The 19,189-nt window shown below is 40.4% G+C and overlaps 2 protein-coding genes across 3 annotated transcripts; one reads left to right on the top strand and one right to left on the bottom strand.

Annotated features, from left to right (window-relative positions):
* The first annotated feature begins 8,911 nt into the window (after positions 1-8,911).
* On the top strand, positions 8,912-10,478 carry LOC124275685. Its single transcript, XM_046711308.1, has 3 exons — positions 8,912-9,183; positions 9,436-9,916; positions 10,023-10,478. Exons 1-3 carry the CDS (start codon positions 8,912-8,914, stop codon positions 10,476-10,478), a joined length of 1,209 nt encoding a protein of 402 aa, XP_046567264.1.
* A 6,920-nt stretch (positions 10,479-17,398) lies between these two features.
* LOC124275684 lies at positions 17,399-18,664 on the bottom strand. Of its 2 annotated transcripts, none has more exons than XR_006898336.1 (2): positions 18,160-18,664; positions 17,399-17,497 (listed from the first exon to the last, which is right to left on the bottom strand). XR_006898336.1 is itself a non-coding variant. In XM_046711307.1 (2 exons), exons 1-2 carry the CDS (start codon positions 18,625-18,627, stop codon positions 17,491-17,493), a joined length of 471 nt encoding a protein of 156 aa, XP_046567263.1. In that variant the 5' UTR covers positions 18,628-18,664; the 3' UTR covers positions 17,399-17,490. The 2 variants fall into 2 exon arrangements, 1 of the variants encoding a protein (XP_046567263.1); XM_046711307.1 differs by having other exon boundaries at positions 18,164-18,664.
* Positions 18,665-19,189: the final 525 nt, after the last annotated feature.

Genomic DNA, 19,189 nt, shown 5'->3' with positions numbered 1-19,189 from the left:
TACGGGTTTTTTAAACCACTATAAAATGACGGTCTGTGGTCGCACCCTCAGCCTCTGGATCTGACTTGGCTTATACATCAGTTATATCTGTGCTCTTTCGTTTCTTCCTATCGTTCCTTACGCGTGGTGCCTCAGGAGTTTGAACATTTTCAAGTTGACAGCCAATATTCTTGAGGAGAAAGGTGCAAGAGTTCTTTTAAAGTTTGCGATTAAATCATTTTAAATTCATAGATATTAGTCACAGATACCTGCGTTACTTTCCTTGAATGAACATCACTTTCAAGTTAAAAAACCAAAACGTTACATAATACATTTTACACCATATCGCGAATATTCTTGATTTCACATCAACATTGTTTGCTAGACCATATCGTATTCCTTTGAGATAACAGGAGGAAATGAACTCTTTTAGAACGTACTGCACTCAATCGAACTGACCTCTATATTATTCAACATTTGGAAACCTCATATTTTCTCGTTGTTGTTTTGTTTGAAATGGGAATGATAACGTTTGTATGCTACACTGATCAAAGATCTTCATTACTACAACGTGCGTTATGGTAGGATTGAAACCAGTCGAGACTTGATGTGCTTTTCCCATCAGACACAGCCATTTCAGCACATGATAGAAGCCTACAGGAGATCACAACATGATGAGATAGCAGATATGATCATGCAGTCATTTCAACAGAATAATATATAATAACAAATAAAAGCTGTGACATTGTAACTATTGTAACTTCAAACATGTGCATTTTCTGTGTTTATGAAGAACATTTTGTTTGATCTTGAAAGACAAACAATTCTATCTCTTGCTTCTTTCAGAAAAAAGTGTTCCACTGGACATTGTTTGCCAGGACTTTCTGTTAAAAAATAAATAAAAAATATAAAAATGTCTAACCTAATTAACAAAACCAGTGTATACATGTGAGTTTTGGTCAAAAAGCTAGTGATTTTAAACGCCACTGGTTGTGACATTAATCAGAGAAAACTGGTGAACCTTTTTCGCAAAAATTATGACTGCGACCTTCAGTCAACAATACTACGCGTAGAGATAATTTGCTAAGACACAGGCGAACCTATCGCCAAGACAATACACCAAATGCATCTCCTTGTCAATCCCTTCACGACGTCAGCGCATGTTCAGAAACCTTCCCCACGCTAAAGCTCTCAACAAACACACAAGACAGTCACATTCAAACCATCAACAAAGTGGTGGAGGCAGTTAAACCAGAAAGTCACCGGTGATAATCAGCAATCGTGCTCTCTCAGGACAAGCATTTCGAACGGGACTATGATGGAATTTAATTTTCTTAGCTACAGGCCAAGAAGGAAACGATCCTTTCTATTATTTTGTGAAAATTCAGTCTGAAATCGTAGAACATTTGAAAAACAGAAATTGAAGCAGAAACGATCCATCAAGTGGGCACTTTGTACTCAATTTAAATTCAGCAAAACCAACGCAGATGGTCATACGTCGTATTCTGAGCCTCACTTTAGAATGAAATATGTCACCAGCAACTACAAGCTGATGATTTGGATGTTGTACACTGAAGCCATGAATACAATAATGCAACTGATGGACAATTACGAAGGCTTACAGTTCAAACTTAAATTTCCCTGAAACTGTGTTGAGCGTTAGATAATCCGTGGTCAAATTTCAACCTTTCGTGGAAGTTCGTATCTCCCCTCCCCTTTCCTTGAGAAAAGCGCCTTGCTAAACATCAAGAACATGGACGATGACATGTGCTTTGTCTATTGCGTTTTGGCCCACTTGTTTCCGTTCAACTCCATCTAGTCAGACAACAAGTGAGTCACTATAAGGGTAAAATGCATTAGATTTGAAAGGGTGTTCATTTCCCATGAGCCTCAATCACATTTCAAAATTTGAAAAACAAACAATGGGGTATCAACGTCTATGGTTGTGATGAAGACGAGAATCAACAACAAGTCTTTCCTTTACGAGTCAGTTCAGTAAATTCTGACGTACCTACGGATCGTCACATCGACCTCCTTCTGTTAACACAAGAAGTAGAGGAGCAAGGCGAACCCCACTGTCGCATTATGTTCTGATCACAAAGTTTGCCAGGTTTGGTTAGAAAAAGCTGGTGGAGTGTAACACCAAATTCATTTGTCGAAAATGTTTGTGTGGACGTTTTCTTCTGAAGACACTTTGGTAAAGCATTTTCCGCACTGTCATCACAAAGCTCAACGAATTAAAATGCCTGAGCCAAACAAAGCATATCGAAAATTTGGATTGGGTCAGTATGGCAAAACGAGTAAAGTGCCCTTTGTGATCTATGCAGATTTCGAGTCCGTCGTGGCTCCTGTAGAACATAATGTGACATCAGGGGAAGTCGCCATTGCAAGAGCACCTTCCTGTGGTTACAGTTATCAAATTGTGTGCAGAGAACTCCGACTTGTACACTTTTCCATTAGAGAACGTACAGTGGTGAACAGGCAGCTAACATTTTATGGAACAGGTATTGGGAGATTACGATCACATCATGGACATATTAAACAACCCAGTTCCTATGAAATTGACACAGGAGGAAAAGTCGGCTTTTAGATTTGGAGACCCATTGTTATCTTTTGGAGAAAAGTGCAGTTCAATGAGAGACACATCGATCATGATCATTTGACAGGTCGAGTCAGGGTCTGTGTCACAATTATTGCAACGCCAATTATGTGGAATCCACATTTGTAAATGTCATTTGTCACAATGCATCGCGTTATGACAAATCCATTTGATTCTTCAAGCTGCTGAGTTATTTGTCGATCGCGAATTGACTCCGTGATAGTCAAAATTCTGAAGACTTCATCATGTTTCAAAACTTGATCACCTTCGGTTTTTTGGATAGTTTCAAATTTTGAACACCAGCTTGCAAACCATTGGCAAACAATTTGAGAAGCAAAGGTCAAGAAGAATTTCTATCTGAGGAAAACTATCCCAAACATGTAAGATTTGTTTCGACTCGGAAATTACCCTATTTCTATGAATACGTGGACAGTTTTGAAAAATTAAACCACATGGAACTTCCGAGTCACGATGACTTTATTCTTCTCTGTCGGAGGACACGATTCGAAGAAGAGTATATAGCCTTGCTCGTCATATTTGGGACACTTTCAAAATTACATCGGTGAGAGAATTCATCGAATTGTACGCTGTTGTGGACACTTGATTTTGACCGATGTTCAAGCATTTCGCGAACATATGTGTCTAAGTTATTAAAGCTCGATCCATGTCAGTACTTTACTCCTGGGATGGCTATGGACGCGTGTCTCATTGACAGACAGGTATGACTTTGATCATGACTGATCCAGACATGTACAACTCTTTGTCTCTGATGCAGTGAGAGGAGGAGTGGCTAGTATTAATCATCAGCATGTCCCGAACATAACGCATGTCCGATACTTATCCAGCCGAGCCTGGAATCTCACCTTGATGTACTAATGATGGTAACAATTTGCCTCGCTCCCACCAAAGGAATCCCCATTGAAGAAGGTGTCCCCTACCAGCGCGATCTGCTCGCGAAAATTATATCGTTGGGATAAGCATGAGAGGAAAACCACCCACGGGCACAAGCCTGTTTTCCACTCTCAAAGACAAAGAGAATTACATCATTTATTTTGGCGCTTTGGTAACACTATTTGCGGTTGGGTTTGAAGCCACAGAAAGTTCACAAGGTTTGGAAATTTACTCAGTCAAAATGGATGAAACCCTACATCGACTTCAACACCCAAAAGCTAAAGAGTGCAAATGACGCTTTTTTCGAAGATTGTTCGGGTTGCTTTCCAATACCGCTGTATGGAAAAACAGTTACAAAATGTCAGGAAATTACATTACATTGAGTTAATCACCACTGAAGAAAGACTAAGGTGAAAGTTTTCAGCAAAGCCTAATTTCATGAATGTTTTCGGAAGGAAAGCATTGGTTGTGGTAAGTTGTGGAGAAGTCGGTCATTTCGAACCAACCTGTCACCGTGGCCTTCACCCATTTGGGAACATGCTAAGAGACTTCTATACGATTTCCAACCGCAATGTGATGTTAAAGGAATATGCAAGCGGTCGTGTCAGGGTCTTGATGACAGACTGATACCGTTTGCTTTTATCAAATCAGGTCCCCAGTGGGTAATTCTCTCGGCGATCCTCAAGACTTTATGTTAGCTAACCTCCACCTCTTTGATACCTCCAACTATCCCGAAGACCACCCACTTCATTCATGTGGTACACACAAAGTCATTGGTCTGATGAAAAGACAGAAATAGGGTGGTCAGACTATCAGAAAGTTTGCTCTGGACTTCAATTCCAAAACTAGAGTTTCATTTTGACAAAACTTCAGGTGAAAGGGTCGAGAAGAGCACTGCATAAGGTGCAAGAAACATTCAGAAGTTAGAAACATCTTCGTCACCACATGTTCAAAGACTGTCTTTTCAAACACAAACAAAACATGGCCACTTATCATCAGATTCCATCCATTCACAACACCCTCTACACGGACAAAGTGACCAAATTGGCTTTAACGCCTCAAGATGATAAGCGATACCTGTTGGCAGATGGCATTGAATCTCGACCCTATGGATTTAATCCTATTTAGAACTTTGCAACGCAGTCTTTCTGAAAGAAAGATTTCTAAAATCTCTCACTCATTGGTGCACTAAGTGTCTAGCAAACATGACAATAAGCCCTCCGGTGTTCCTGAACATGTGGGAAAAAACACACTCCAAACCATCTCTGACAAAAACAAAACAAAACACGTATTTCAAAACTTCATTATTATTTTTTAACATTCTAGTTATTAGCTTGTATGATCAAACTCGATCATATATGACAGAAATAACAACTTGTATAAGAGAAACATAAAACTTGCATGACAGAAATGTGTATGACAGAAAGTGAAATGTGTATGACAGTATCTAAAACGTGCATGACAGAAACTGAAATGTATGACAGATACTAAAATGTGTTTGACATAAACTGAAATGTGTATGACAGAAACTAAAATGTGTATGACATAAACTGAAATGTATATGACATAAACTAAAATGTGTATGACAGAAACAAAACCTTGTATGAAAAAAATATATTTTGTCATCATAAACAGAACACATGTAAGTAAATAAATACTAATACAGTTTTGCTATTTTTTGTTTCTAGAAACATGATGAGTGGAAATCTTACAAGGCGGTACAGATACAAGGTGACCGGAAGACGTGAAGGACTGATCAGAGAAGGGACAATGTCCAGAAGAAGTCAGCTTGCTGCCTATCTTGCTGGAGCTCGATGCCTTGAGAAGATTCTTAGAAATCGATTTAGATCATCATTAGCAGCAGTAGCAGAAGACCAGGGTCCCTTTTCTGTCAGTGTTCTGGAAGTTAGTGTTCCTGAACAAAGAGTTTTCAGAAATCATGAACTGCGGCAAAATAGATTGCGATTTGAATCTATTCGGGACGCTCTTTACTTGGATGCACTACAAGTGAAAGTGGATGAACTGTGTAGTAATAACTGTTATGGGTGTGAAATAGATCACCCTCCCAACGCCATCATCAGTGTCTCATGCTCAGTGGTGAAGAACGTGTCAGTATGTATTTCGATGAAGTATTGTTGACTGTTTCACATGCTACCATCCTTGGAGAAAGCAAGAGAACAGAGAACATCCGCTGGACTGGATCTCCATGACATGTACGTTTTGCGTTACGAGAATGAGCTCTACTTGAATGCCTTTTTCTTAACTTCAAGTAGAAAGGAACAAATGGAAGAGAAGTTGAAAGAGAGAATGAAAGAACAATAACATGTGTTCAAGGTGAAATCAAACATGAATTTTCCTGATGATATTTTCATAAATAAAAAAACAAAAAAACATAACATCTGTTTCGTGTTTTCTTTATCATTTCACTGCCACCCAAAGGACAGCACTGACATCTAGAACAAAATGCTGGGATTCAATAACCCTTTGCAAACCACTCTTGATCTTTGAACACAGTTGAGGTAAACACCAATACCCCCATACAAACCACTGTGGATAGATGAACAAAAAAAAAAAGATATTCACTTCATTACCGACACGGGTGCATGTGAACTGCTATAATAGTGCTCATAGGATTCCATGTTCACAAGTGAAACACAATTCAATTTCATCATTTCTATTTATATGTGAATTATAAACAGGATGTCACCTACCCAATCAGTTTACTACATTCATTCAAAAATTAACCAATGAATTTAGAACTAATTCCAGACATGATTCATTTCATTTTTTAAAATAATACACAAGGACCTACACTTGCTTTCATTCGAGCGACTTATCACCAGGGAGACAAGTTCATGTACAATCTTGTCACCATGTCAACGGAGAAAGCAGAAAGGTTGGTACTGTTTTATTCCTAAATACTCTCTCCATTCAGTCAACACTATCTTACACATGTCTTGAAACATATTTAATTGTGTCGAAGAATATTATTTGCATATGAGAGCTATAGCCTTCAGCCTTAATATAGGCAGTCTACATAGTTAAAAGAAAAAAAGGGGGAAATGTCTTATGGAAGTAAGAAATGTCACGACGACTGAACACAACTGTTCTGGTTTGTTTTTTTCTAACAGTAAGTCAGACGACAGGGCGACCTTCTACACTTGGAAGCAAGTGATGAGAGCTCCTCATTGTGTGAAAGAGTCCATCGTTTCACAGTCAAATGATTGGTTCCGAGATCGTCGTGCATGTGTTGAGGATGCCAAAAGAAAATTTCAGGACGAACACAAAGCTACCCAGCGAGTGATCATAAAAAAATCCAGGAAAGGGTCTATGTGTGCAGACGAAGTAGCCATGGCAAATCAACTAAAACATGCAGAGGGGCTTCTGACTTTGTGTTACAGTTTCGAGGTCAGTAAGATCGTGAGATTATTTCCGTGGGAACTCTGTTTCGGTTGTATGTTTGATGAAGAACACTTTCACACTTGTCGTGACCTGTCAGAACAGGAGCAAGTCGACAAATACTTCAATGCCGCCATGACCGAGGTGAACGATGATCACGTGATTGACAGATGGATGAACTTGTTGACTGATGACTCATCCTTGAACGCACTCACTGCTTTCAGTTTGATTCCCTATCAGTGCAAGGATTATCGTGACTCACAGTTTAAAACCATGGAATGGGTTCATGATTTGAAATCGCGTGTGCTTAAGATGTTATTTTTGGAAAACAGATTTAAAACAGACAAATGTTGATACAAATGAATCTTCCTGTAAGTAAAAGACTTTCAAAATGATGTATGTCTTATGTGTAGCCAGAGAATGCTTAACAGTCAATAAACTACACACCTATAGTCTTTGCTGTTGTGTTACATTGTGTTATTTATATATATTTACCCATTTCCCATGTTATGTCGCAGTACATCATGAGTTCTCAACAGCAGAACAAGACATCCTTAAAGAAGCACGAAAAAGCATTATCAGACTATTATTTTAATCCCACCAAACCAGGGGCTTATTATGGACCCTCCAAACTGCGTGATGAGTTAAAAAGCGAACAGACCACCTGATGTCAAGCTCAGGAAGGTGAAGTGGTTTGTCAAGAACCAAGATGCTTACAGTTTACACAAACCAGTGCGGCATAAATTCCAACGGATGAGAGTGAGGGTTAATGTTGTCAATGAGATGTTCGACTTGGACCTTGCTGATCTTTCACGCTACAGCAAAGAGAATGAGGGCGTACGGTATTTGCATTTGTGTTTCCTCTGTCAAACAAAAAGCCTGAATCTGTCTTGACAGCTTTCAAACAAATCCTCAAGCAACGGCGTCCTAGGAAAGTACGAGTAGATGGTGGAAGCGAATTTAAAGGCGTATTCAAGTCGTTTTTACAAAAAACAAAAGATAAAACTCACCATAGCTCACAATGAAAACATAAAAAGTAATTACGTGGAACGTTTTAACAGAACACTGAAATCCCTGATCACACGGTACATGACCCATAATAACACCAAACGTTATGTGGATGCTCTACCAGATTTAGTGTACAACTACAATCATACCCTGCATTCGTCTTTACCCAAACTCTCTCCGTCACGTGTCGATAAAACCAACGAAGTGAAAGTGTGGAACCATATCTACCTGGAACCTTTGAGAAAAGTCAGCAAACCTAAAATCAAGAAATACTTATTTAAAGTAGGTGATCTGGTTCGCATCTCATACCTCAGGAAACCTTTCAGCAAGGAACTCGACCTCAAGTGGATGGAGGAGCTGTTCAAAGTGGCTCGACGTTACAGGAAACAGGGGTTTCCTCAGTACAAACTTAAAAATTTTCACGATGAACCCTTGATTGGGTCCTTTTACACAAACGAGCTTCAAAGGGTCAGCAAAGCCGCAGATGTGCTCTGGCAAGTTGAGAAAGTGCTCTAGTGCTCTGGGTCGGCTGGCCCAAGTCTTTCAACTCGTCGTGGAAGAACGCGAACTGAAAGAAGTGCAATTGCGTGAAAAAATAAATATGAAGAAGTACGTGTTTCTCAAGAGCTCCCACTCCAAAAAGACATCGTTTCCAGAGAATACGACCTATCATTTTCGTGTCAAATTAAATCAAAGGTTAGTCTTCGACGGATTCTGGGTGGTGTCTTTAACGGAGCTGAACTTTGGAAAGGTGGATCTGACTAAGGTCACAAATTCATACGTAGACGTGTTGTGTAACCTGTGCAACAGTTCATTGGTGGGCGAAACTCAACTGGCTTTATTGAGACGCATCGATCTGAGACAGGGACCTACCTACACGTTTGGTACTGAATTTAACATTCACGTCAAATTGAAAGACACCGACAATATCGAATTGTATTTAAAGTCAGAAAATGCATCTACAGCTTCATTCTTAACGGAAGAGACTTACGCTACACTTCATTTAAGAGGTTATCCTTTTATGGAGTAAAAACCATGGAGTCGCGTCTACTGTATTTCCCGGACTACGCCAAGTTTAAGCAGTATTTCGACAACAAACAGGTGAGAAAAACATCCCATCTGCTCCACGGGAAAGCAAAAAAGCTGGTGATCCCAGTTCGTCAAGCAGCAACACAACAACAACAACAACAGCAACGTGACCCGATCAAGGTTACTTTGCAAATGACGTCAGAATCCCAAAGCGAGGTAGAGAGAGCGGGAGCCAAGGACAAAAGACAGAAGGCTTTAAAACGCAAGGCGGGCGAAAGGTGCGTCACAACCAAGAAGATTCGTTGAACCGACAACAACGTTGCGCCTTCCAAGACGGTCAAAGCGCTCCAGTGTACTCCTGTGCAAGAAAACGATATCTTCAGTTAAAGACGTCCATATAGAAACATAGAGCCGACATGTCACTCATCAATGATAATGAGTTCGACGAGTTGTTGCCAGACTGTCTAAATTTATTTTCGCTACCTCACTAGCATACAGAAACATTATTTCGTGAATGTGCGACCTTTAAGCCAAATCAACGATGCTGCCCCATTCGAGTTTCAAGTTAGCAACTTAGGCCCAGACTACACCGACCTGACACGCACCCGTCTGCACGTCAAAGTCAAAGTAACGCAGACCGATGGCACGGCCTTGGCCAAGGATGAAAATGTCGCTCCGGTGAACTTGTTTATGCAGTCGCTGTTTTCCCAGGTCACGGTCTACCTACAGAACCAGCTCGTGTCCAGTACCAACAACCATTACGCCTACAAGAGCATGATGAGGGCCCTGCTGGGATATGGTGCAGAAGCGAAAAACACTCAGTTGGGGACGCAGTTGTTTGCCAGGGATTATGCGGAGAGTGAGGTGGATCTGGAAAGCAGTGACGTCACTGGATCTGTCAATGGGGAAATGGCATTACGTGGCACTTTCATAGCGCTAAGCAAAGAACTTACCATGTCGGTGCCCGTGTACGAAGATATCTTCGACATGAACCGACTCCTCCCCAACGACGTTGACCTGACTTTGAAAATGTTATGATCAGAACCCAAATTTTGTTTGATGAGCGACGCGACTGATCACGAATTCAAAGTTCAACTCTTGGACGCTTTATCTGCAGGTGTGCAAGGTCAAAGTAAACCCCGCCTTGATCTTGGCTCACAATACACTTTTCAAAAAATCAAACGCTCTCTACCCGTACACCAAAAGCGAAGTCAAGGTGACCAGCATCCCGACCACTCAGCAGACGCACACCATAGACAACGTCAGCAATCCCGTCGCCAACCGATACGTTGTGGGACTTGTGGAAAGTTCGAGTCTAAACGGTAGCTACACCGTCAATCCCTATAATTTCAAGTCGTTCATGCTTAAAAAGATAACGCTGTACATCGACGGAGTCAGTGTGCCCGGTCAACCCGCCGAAGTGGACGATGTCGCCTCTTATGTCAACATGCTCGACGGCATGGGACTGTGGAAGGAAGACAAGGGCAATGCCATCACCAGAAGCGAATTTCTCATGGGGAATGCCTTGTTCGCCTTCGACATCGACACAATGTGCCGAAGTCAGAGTACCTGAACTTGGTGAAATCGAGAAGCGTGAGGGTCGAACTGGAATTCAAGTCGGCGCTCACCAGCACGCTGAGTTGCGTCATCTTGACTCAGCGAAATTCCCTCATCGAAAACGATCAAGCCCGCAACGTGTTTGTCAAGTAACAGAATGAAAGCCTCTCAACTTATGTGCGCCATACAGTGTGATCCAAGTTTACAATCTCACGTCATGGGCATTTACGCCAAAGATACTTTACCCACTATAACCCCTAGTTTGCATGCAAAAGGTGTAGGACTTATTGTTGATACAGATGTGAGAAAAAAGTAGGTCATCACTGGATTGGCATGTATTTCTAATGTATGTGGTTTGTTTACATTGTATTTTCTTTCATGTAAATTCAAAGCTGGCTTAGGCATGCATGATATTGTACGGCAGTTTGATACGAATGATCATTTCATCAATGATGAATACGTATCTACGTTCATTTGCCACTATTTCAAATACTGTAAAGATTCGTGTTTACCCTGTATGACTCAAACGTGTGCGAAATATTAATGAATGTTGCTTTAAGTTCCAAATGCTATTCATCATAAAGTAATGAATCCTGAATTGTTATAATGTATATGTCCTAATATTGTAGTTGCTGAAAAATCAAAAAAAAATATTTTAAAAAATAGACTTGAAAGAAAATGCTTTTTGTTGTGAATGAAAAAACAGTTAGTATAAAGTCCATGTGCACAGGTCACAATGAGTTCATTTGTCTCAGAACATTGGTACGGTACAGCAGCCATGGATCACTCTAGCGCTGCATCTACTGTTGCAGAAAACACTTACTTATTACCGTTTCCAACACCTACGAGTATATCCGTTATAGGAGGAAGTTCTTCCGGCAAAACCCATCTGGTAAAACGGATGTTGGAACAGGCCTAGGACATGTTTGAACCATCGCCCAATTTGATCGTGTATTGCTATGCGGTTTGGCAAGATTTGTACAGTGATATGCAACATTCTGTTTCCAACATTCAGTTTCACGACACACTTCCCACGGAAGATGAACTGAGATCCTGGTCCATTCAGTCGGAAAAACGTGTGTTGTTGGTTTTTGATGATTTAATGATGCAGATATGCAAGAATCAGCTGATGTTGCACTTGTATACCACACTCTCTCATCACTTGGGCATCACAGTGATCAACATTCAACAATCGGCTTATCCCAAAGGCGAATGCAACAGAACCATGTCCTTAAACACCCATTATTTTGTGCTACTGTCTAATCCTAGGTCAGCTCACGAACACAAAATTTTGGCTTCTCAAATGTTTCCGGGACAATCCAAATACTTTAAGGAATCCTTGAAAGACGCCTTAGGAGGGAAGAAATACAGCTATCTGCTCATCGTTGCCTCGCCCTATATCGATGACCGCTACGGTCGCTTACGTACGGGGATATTTCCCGATGATGTTTGCACGGTGTACTTGCCACAGTAAAAAATATTAAGGACATCAAGGAAGGCGAGAACACAATTATATTTTTAAAATGAATACTAATGAATTTATTTTAAACTGACAACCTTTATAAAACACTCAGTTCACTTCACTTCAGTCATTCTGCAGACAGCTCTGCTGAGAAATGGCAAAACAGCATAACCTAAAAGAAAGGACCGATATGATACATATCATCGAAAAACACAGAAAGATGGATGAAACACAGAAAGAAACGGCTTGCCGGATTTTGTTTATCGTGTCAGTGTGGGGGGATGATTACGCTGCCTTACAACTAATAGATCACTACGGTGCATGGACTGAAGTGCTCCAAGACTTACTGTGGAACAACAGACTGTGTCCCGAAGCATTTGATGACGGAGCATGGGGAGATGGACGGGTAAGCTACGAATGTTTCAGTAATGAAAACGACCGAGCTGCCGCTGATAACCTTTTTCATGAAGCTATGTCTTTACACGATTATGACACTTCTAAAACCAATACTTCTATAGCCGTTCATGGTGAAGATTTGTTGGCAAGCTCGCAAAACGACTAGCCTCACGATTGCAGTCAGTGGAAACAAGACGAAGAGGAATTTTTTGTGTGTGATAAATACTAACAAACAGAGATGTGTTTCTTCATTTCGGGTTGGATCGCCGATCACTACGCACACACCACCATGAGTCCAATACTGGAAGAACATTCGATTTTTCTTCAAATGTTATTAGAGGCCAATGGGAAGCAGAGAAAGGCGTTCCTGGTACATGCATCACGCGGACAGTTTACAGCCATTATCTCTCTCATCTTTAACGTTTTGAATGGAAACATTGCCTTGACGGAAGACGATAAAATGCGATTGTCACGTCACAAAAAGTGCATTCGAACACTAGCCGACAAGACAGTAAGTGCACGTCGCAAACGTGAGCTGATCATCTCGCATCCAGTGGTTTTACCGGTTTGCGTAAAAGCCTACCTGACCCACGTTTCTCAGTTTGAAAATGGCGACACCCATGATACTTTTGACAAGAGAAACCTACCAGCGGCTGACGACGAACCAAGAAAAGCAAAATTCTCCTCAGACAGTGAAACATCAGACACTGAATCATCATCATCAGACAGTGGATCAGAAATCACCGGGTCAATCTCCTCAACAGACAGCAGCGGGTGAAATTGATGTGACTCAGCATGACGAGATATTAAGAGTACCTGATTCTCTCATCAAGAACATTGGTTCTACCAAAACTGTGGAGAAATTGATGGCTTTGTGGTTATTTATTAAGCGCAAAATTGATTCCAAGGACTTGAGAGTGACTCATCAATTAGAACTTGTCAATCCGGATAATGGGACTGTCATACAAGGTTCGAACCTTGTGAAACTGATTCGTTTCGTGATTCGAGGCTCTTCTAAAAAACCAAGTGGTTATGCAGAGTTTCGCCGACTCCTGCGTAATTTGAACGTGCCCAGACATCTTGTTGTAAAATATCGTTCTCACAAACCCACAGAAACTAAGAGATTGTATGTGAAACGCAAATCTGTGCTTGGTATGCCTGGAAACTTAAAAAAAAAAAATTGAATCATTCTAACATCATGTATGCTTGTAAAATGTAATGGGTTTTTTTCATACTGAATAAAGGAATATAGGAGCATTATTTTCTCGATGTTTTCACTCAAGCAGCTGCATGTTTGAAAAAACACACACGTTTCATTACATCACGTCACGATTTCAACAAATAGGTTGTTATTGGAACCAAAATGTGTTAATATTTGTACTCAAAGGCACCCATTCGCACATGTGTTTCATGTCTTCAAAAAACACAAAAAACAAACACGTGTTTCATATCTCGTTGGAAAAGTATTGTTTCCCACTGCCTTAACACACTGCCTTACTTCTTTTTTTTGTCCTTATCACAAGCACTGTGTAATTTGTGACACATACAAACGTGTCTACAAACATGTTTGCACTGCCCCCTAACAGTAACAGCATTTTTTTTAGGAATAGTATATCTTAAAACCGCCTAGATGTTTCCCAACTCGAGAACACCTGCAGAACACCAAAAAAAGGCTGAACTAAACTTTCATAGAAAAAATAACAGCGACGATGGTGGTCTGTGGTTTAGGGAGTGGAATGTGGGATTACATATGTGTAAATATGTGTACGTGGCGTTAAAAAAAACAAAACAAGATTACATTCAGTGCTCAGGGGTGGGGTATAAAATGAAGGGACACGCACATAGTCAACACTTTTCTGACAGACGCCGTAAAGTTGTTGAAATGGGGATTGTTTTGATTTACAACGATTCCAAGACAGAATTTCAATTTGGCGTTGGGTCCATTTCCCACATGGATGTTTTGCTAGATCCCTCAACGTCGAATCAACTTCGACACATTTTCATCTATTTTCTAAATGAGATTGAGTTGTACAGCAGCCGGACATTTCAGTCCAATTATTGTAGCGACCTCACCATTACGGTCAGCAAAACATTGTTTTGCCTGGATCGTGGGAGTCGCACTGTCACCATCCAGAACCTTAATAGCAACAACATCGCTTGTTTGACTATAGGTGAGGTCAAAGATGCTATTGTGCAACTCATTCAGGGCGAATCCACCTTGGCGATCGAGGGTTTCAAGCATAGATATCAAGACCTGCATTGATTCGTAAGTATTATAAGTTTGTGTATTTGTATTAGGTTTATTCTACAAATACAATGTTACTATAAGCTTCAACCTAATCTCTCACACTCAGTGCAAGTCAGATGCTTAACGGGTTTCCTTTCATGTGTGAATGAATGCTGTGCGACTATATCAAATTGCAGTTAGGAATGTGGAGGGCTTCAGTGTATGTAAACAAAACTGTTTAGACGGGGGAGTTAAGCGATACAATTCATTTGCTATTACTGGCATAATATTACCTCTTATTACTGCCTGGCGCTCGGCATTAATGGATACAACAAGGACTGGTCGGCTCGGAGTCAGTATACTGTGTCTGAATGGGGTATTCATGCTTCACTGCGGCATGGTATCTCAGTGAGCTAGCACTAAAAAACCAGCTTAAGTCTGGGCTAGTACAAGCAGCCACACATACACATACACACGTATACACGTCGTCATATGAGCGAAATTTCTCAAGCACGACGTAAAACCCAATTTCACCTCCCCTCTTATTAACTATGATGTGTGGACAAACCATGTCAAGTTTACATTTGACAGGGAGTAATCTAAACTGTTTGCAATGTTTGTTTTCTTTTTTTCAAGAAAACCCCCAACCTAACGTAAAAATGCAACTAAGACAATCTGTACATTGAACTTTTTATTCCACTAGTGAACAATATCATGCTAAAATCTCTTGCAAACGAGTTTATCTACACGGATATGTCCACACTTTTTCCCTCCATTCAGTTTGAATGTCTTAATAACCCGACCATGTTGTCCCTGGGTTTTTTGTGAATGTCTTCACTGCATTACACCAATGCACATTTCAGTAGTGGATGATATCATACTAAAAATCGCACATGCGGCTGTTATAAACATTTAACACAATTTGAAGCGCCTGTTGTAAGGTCACTGTGCATCAATGCTCAACGTGAAAAGTTCTGACACATTATGTCCACTCACAACAGCATCTGAAGATCAACACCTTTTTTCTGACTTGACACTTGTTGGTGTGCGTCAGACGCCTCATATATGTGTCTTTTAACACTGTCTTACAGTAGACGCATTCAAAGGTGTCATCATACTGTCTTGTTCCATTAAAGTATACCGGCAAACCATCTTCACAACGTCGGCGTTGCCATTCAGGACGGGTGACCGTTGCTGATGCCTTTGGCGAGTTTTCCGGTGATGCCTTTGGTGACGCCTTTAATGGTTGCATCGGGAAAAGTTCAGCCTCCCAGTCTTCTGGATCGGCGAAACAAACTCCTGACGATGCTTTTGATGTCGTCGATGGGTCAGTAGATATATCCCATAATTCAAGATCCCAATTCTCAGCTGAATCGGGGAACAAGACGTCTTGGCTTTTCTGCATTCTGTGCGGCTGTCTGTTGTAAGACACCTAGCTTCTATCACAACTTGGTTATATAGAGAAGACATAGTGACGTCAGGGGTACCTCATTTTTCATAAATAAAGGTACTGACTTCGCCCCGCCCCTCCCCTCCCCTCACCCAATCCCTATAGGATATTGCCTTAAAAGGTTATGGTACATAGCTTAACGTGTGTCATGAATTTCTTTTAGAATATGAAATAATTAAGTAGCTTCCATCGCTCGAACTGACAAAGTTAGCGAAGCCAAATTTGACTGGTTCAATTTAACTTAGTTGCACTTAGCAATAGCAATAAATAATTTTGTTTTTGTTTTGTTTAATATTCTTTTATCTTCCATTATTTACAGATACACGTCCACCGTTCCGCAGCTACTACTACTACTACCACCACTACCGCTGCTACGACGCTACGACGACTACTACTACTAGTGGTAGACCCACTACAAAAAAAAGAGACTGTTCCCCACATGGGCTAAATGTGTCAAAAACCATTTCGGGTGTCCCCCGACGTGATGTTGTTGGAATATTGTTAAACGCGTGGTAAATCCCAACTCACTCACTCACTGTATTGGTGTTCATGTTTGCTTATTAGACAATGGTTAATTCTGCGTAGGTTCGCAGCTATTATAGACTTATAAACTTGTGGAGGGATTTTTAACTACTGTACTACGTGAGAATACTTTGTTGTTTGTGTGAATTATAGAGTGTGCGTATTTGAAACATAATATTCCATTTACTGTTTTGAACTGTTATGTATATAATGTAGGAAGTATGAACGCACACTGGGTTGATGTGTACACCACTAAACTAGGATTATGTGTCGTGTGCACAATCTACTTTGGTTACTTATTCCATTGTTAATATCTTCTAATAATTAATTGTAAGCTTTTGCATATAATTTTTTGATTATCTACACAGATAATTCTGTGATTGTTGTGTAATAAACTCCTTGTTATTTTTACTTTTGTGTCGTGTGGCTTTTGCTATATAGTCAGACCTCCTGCCAAGCCAGTTGGTTCTCCAACTCGCATTTGTAATATGTTTGCTCTCACAAAATTGAGAGTGATTATGCGTACTATATTAAACGTAGTAATACTCTAAAGCATACACTATTTCCCATTAGAATGACATAATTTTCAATACATCTTATCTCCAGATGAACGACATCAATTTAGTCTACCATATTTCTTCGTTGCGACGTGATGGGAAAATTTACAGAACCATACACGTGATGTTTTTTTAGGAAATCCGATAGGGCCCTTGACACAAGCCATAAGCCTTATGTGTTCTTATTCAGTATGTGGGTCAGACATTCCTCTGCACAATCACAAAATCTGTCGACAATACAGTCAAACCGCATTAATCCCAACATCTGAAGTAATGTTCAACCCACCGGCCGACAGATTTAAGAAAAAACAAAATACATCTATCAGATTTCCACTTCTTTTATTACACAGAAGAGCTAGCTAACTCTACATCACTTTCGGCGATTTTTTTCACTGGAGCGGAGTTTGTCCTGCCTCAGGACCTGAAATGAAACATTAAATGCATTCGTTGTGAATCACAGTTAAGGGAAGACAATTCGTGCCGACACGTACATGCACCTTTTTATTCATGAGAAAATCTTTCAACTCACAATAGAATTACACGACGGTTCTAGTTTAATTACGACTGGAAAACAATCTATAATTTCATTATGTTTCTATTAGAGCTTGTTACAAATATACATATACATATAAACCTTTAGTTACAATAAGGAAAAAACACTAAATACATCAAATACACCTTTATGTAATGTCTTTTCAATGGAGAAAAACTTGACATATTATCCATAACGGAACCGTGTTTATGATATCCCGGACCGATAGGTGCAACTGTCAGTAGAATATGAGTGTGTGAGGGAATGAGTTTAGTTTCACACCGCACTCAGCAATATTCCAGCAATATGCTCACGGTCTTTGAATAACTAAGTGTGGACATTCGAGTGATCAATAGCATGAGCATCGATCTACCCAAATGGGAATCGATAACATGTATCAACCAAGTCAGCGAGCCCCCCCCCCCCCTCTCCCCTCTCCCGTCACAAGCACAGCAGGATCTGATAAAATACATATTTAAACGCTATGGACATAAGGTGCAAACGGTAGACAGGTGGAAAGGATTGAAGCAGAAATTCAGTTTCAAACTCACCTACTGCTGAATTTGACAGTCCGATTCCTTCTCTGTTTCATCCTCTTCCCCCATGTCATCTTCAACACAGCAGAAGAACTTGATTTTGTTAAAGAGGCGGTTGTTCTTGGACCGATTTTGTCCGGCGAAGATCATATGGGTTGCATTCCCAACGGCCTCTGTGTACTGGGTGTTGAGGAGGACATCATATTCGCTTGGTAGTGCTTCTTTTTTCACACTAGGGCTGAGCAGAACTTTCCACACATCTTCATCATGGATCTTAATGGATTCATAAGAGATGATCTCGAGCAAAAGGTTCTTGGGTAGGTCACTCACTTTACATCTAGTTGTATTTTGACGCTTAAGTCCATCTGCGTCAAGGGTTTTCATCAGTTCGTCTCTGGAAACACTGGTGACTGTGGGTTCAAAACGTTTCGTGTTGTCTGTCTTACCAGCAACTTCGGAAGGACGCTTGAAAGAATCGGTCATGGTTGTTGGAGATACGTATTGGAGTAACTTCCAAAGAGTGTAGTTATGCGCTAGAGATAGTGCAAATATAACACGTTGAATGTTTTGAGCTTTCTTCTATACCGTTTTTCGTTGTGCGTCACTAATAGATAAAAAAGTGTTGTTCACGTGGTCACGATGTCGAGGACACATCCATGTTCACACAATGGATGACGTCAGAGAACATATTCGGTTGAGCTAAAAAAAATTTCGTTTTACTCTGGTCGTGACGAACGCGACTTGATTTTAGGGTTAGGAAGGAGATACCCCAGACTGCTTCCCAACAGACTTGTCCATAAGTTTGAATTTCCTCGAGCCAAAGATAAGTTGACAATGCAAGTAATCACAACGATATAGATGATAAAGATTTGAGAAAAAATACAGTTTCCGTCTTTGCTACTCTTTTGGCAAATAGTCTCCAGGGCTCTACAGATCTAGTCCTTTCGATAGGTTGTGCCTCAACGGTGTCTTCCATTCTTGTGAAACCATGATCCCATAGTTTGTAGCTTTATTACTTTTAAAACTACATGGTGTCAAACATCTA

This window comes from Haliotis rubra, unplaced genomic scaffold, assembly GCF_003918875.1.
Source record: "Haliotis rubra isolate DU_JTF1 unplaced genomic scaffold, ASM391887v1 Scf2009, whole genome shotgun sequence".
NCBI classification, from domain to species: Eukaryota; Metazoa; Mollusca; class Gastropoda; order Lepetellida; family Haliotidae; genus Haliotis; species Haliotis rubra.
Note: the sequence above shows the minus strand (reverse complement) of the source record. Positions and strands in the feature narration are given on the sequence as shown.

What these genes read in the sequence shown, in the direction of transcription:
- LOC124275684 (XM_046711307.1), bottom strand. Translation starts at nt 18,627, where the DNA reads ATGACCGATTCTTTCAAGCGTCCTTCCGAAGTTGCTGGTAAGACAGAC.
- LOC124275685 (XM_046711308.1), top strand. Translation starts at nt 8,912, where the DNA reads ATGGAGTCGCGTCTACTGTATTTCCCGGACTACGCCAAGTTTAAGCAG. An exon ending in AAACGCAAGGCGGGCGAAAG is followed by an intron (nt 9,184 to 9,435) that starts GTGCGTCACAAC and finishes GCGACCTTTAAG; the next exon opens with CCAAATCAACGATGCTGCCC. An exon ending in ACCGACTCCTCCCCAACGAC is followed by an intron (nt 9,917 to 10,022) that starts GTTGACCTGACT and finishes CTTTATCTGCAG; the next exon opens with GTGTGCAAGGTCAAAGTAAA.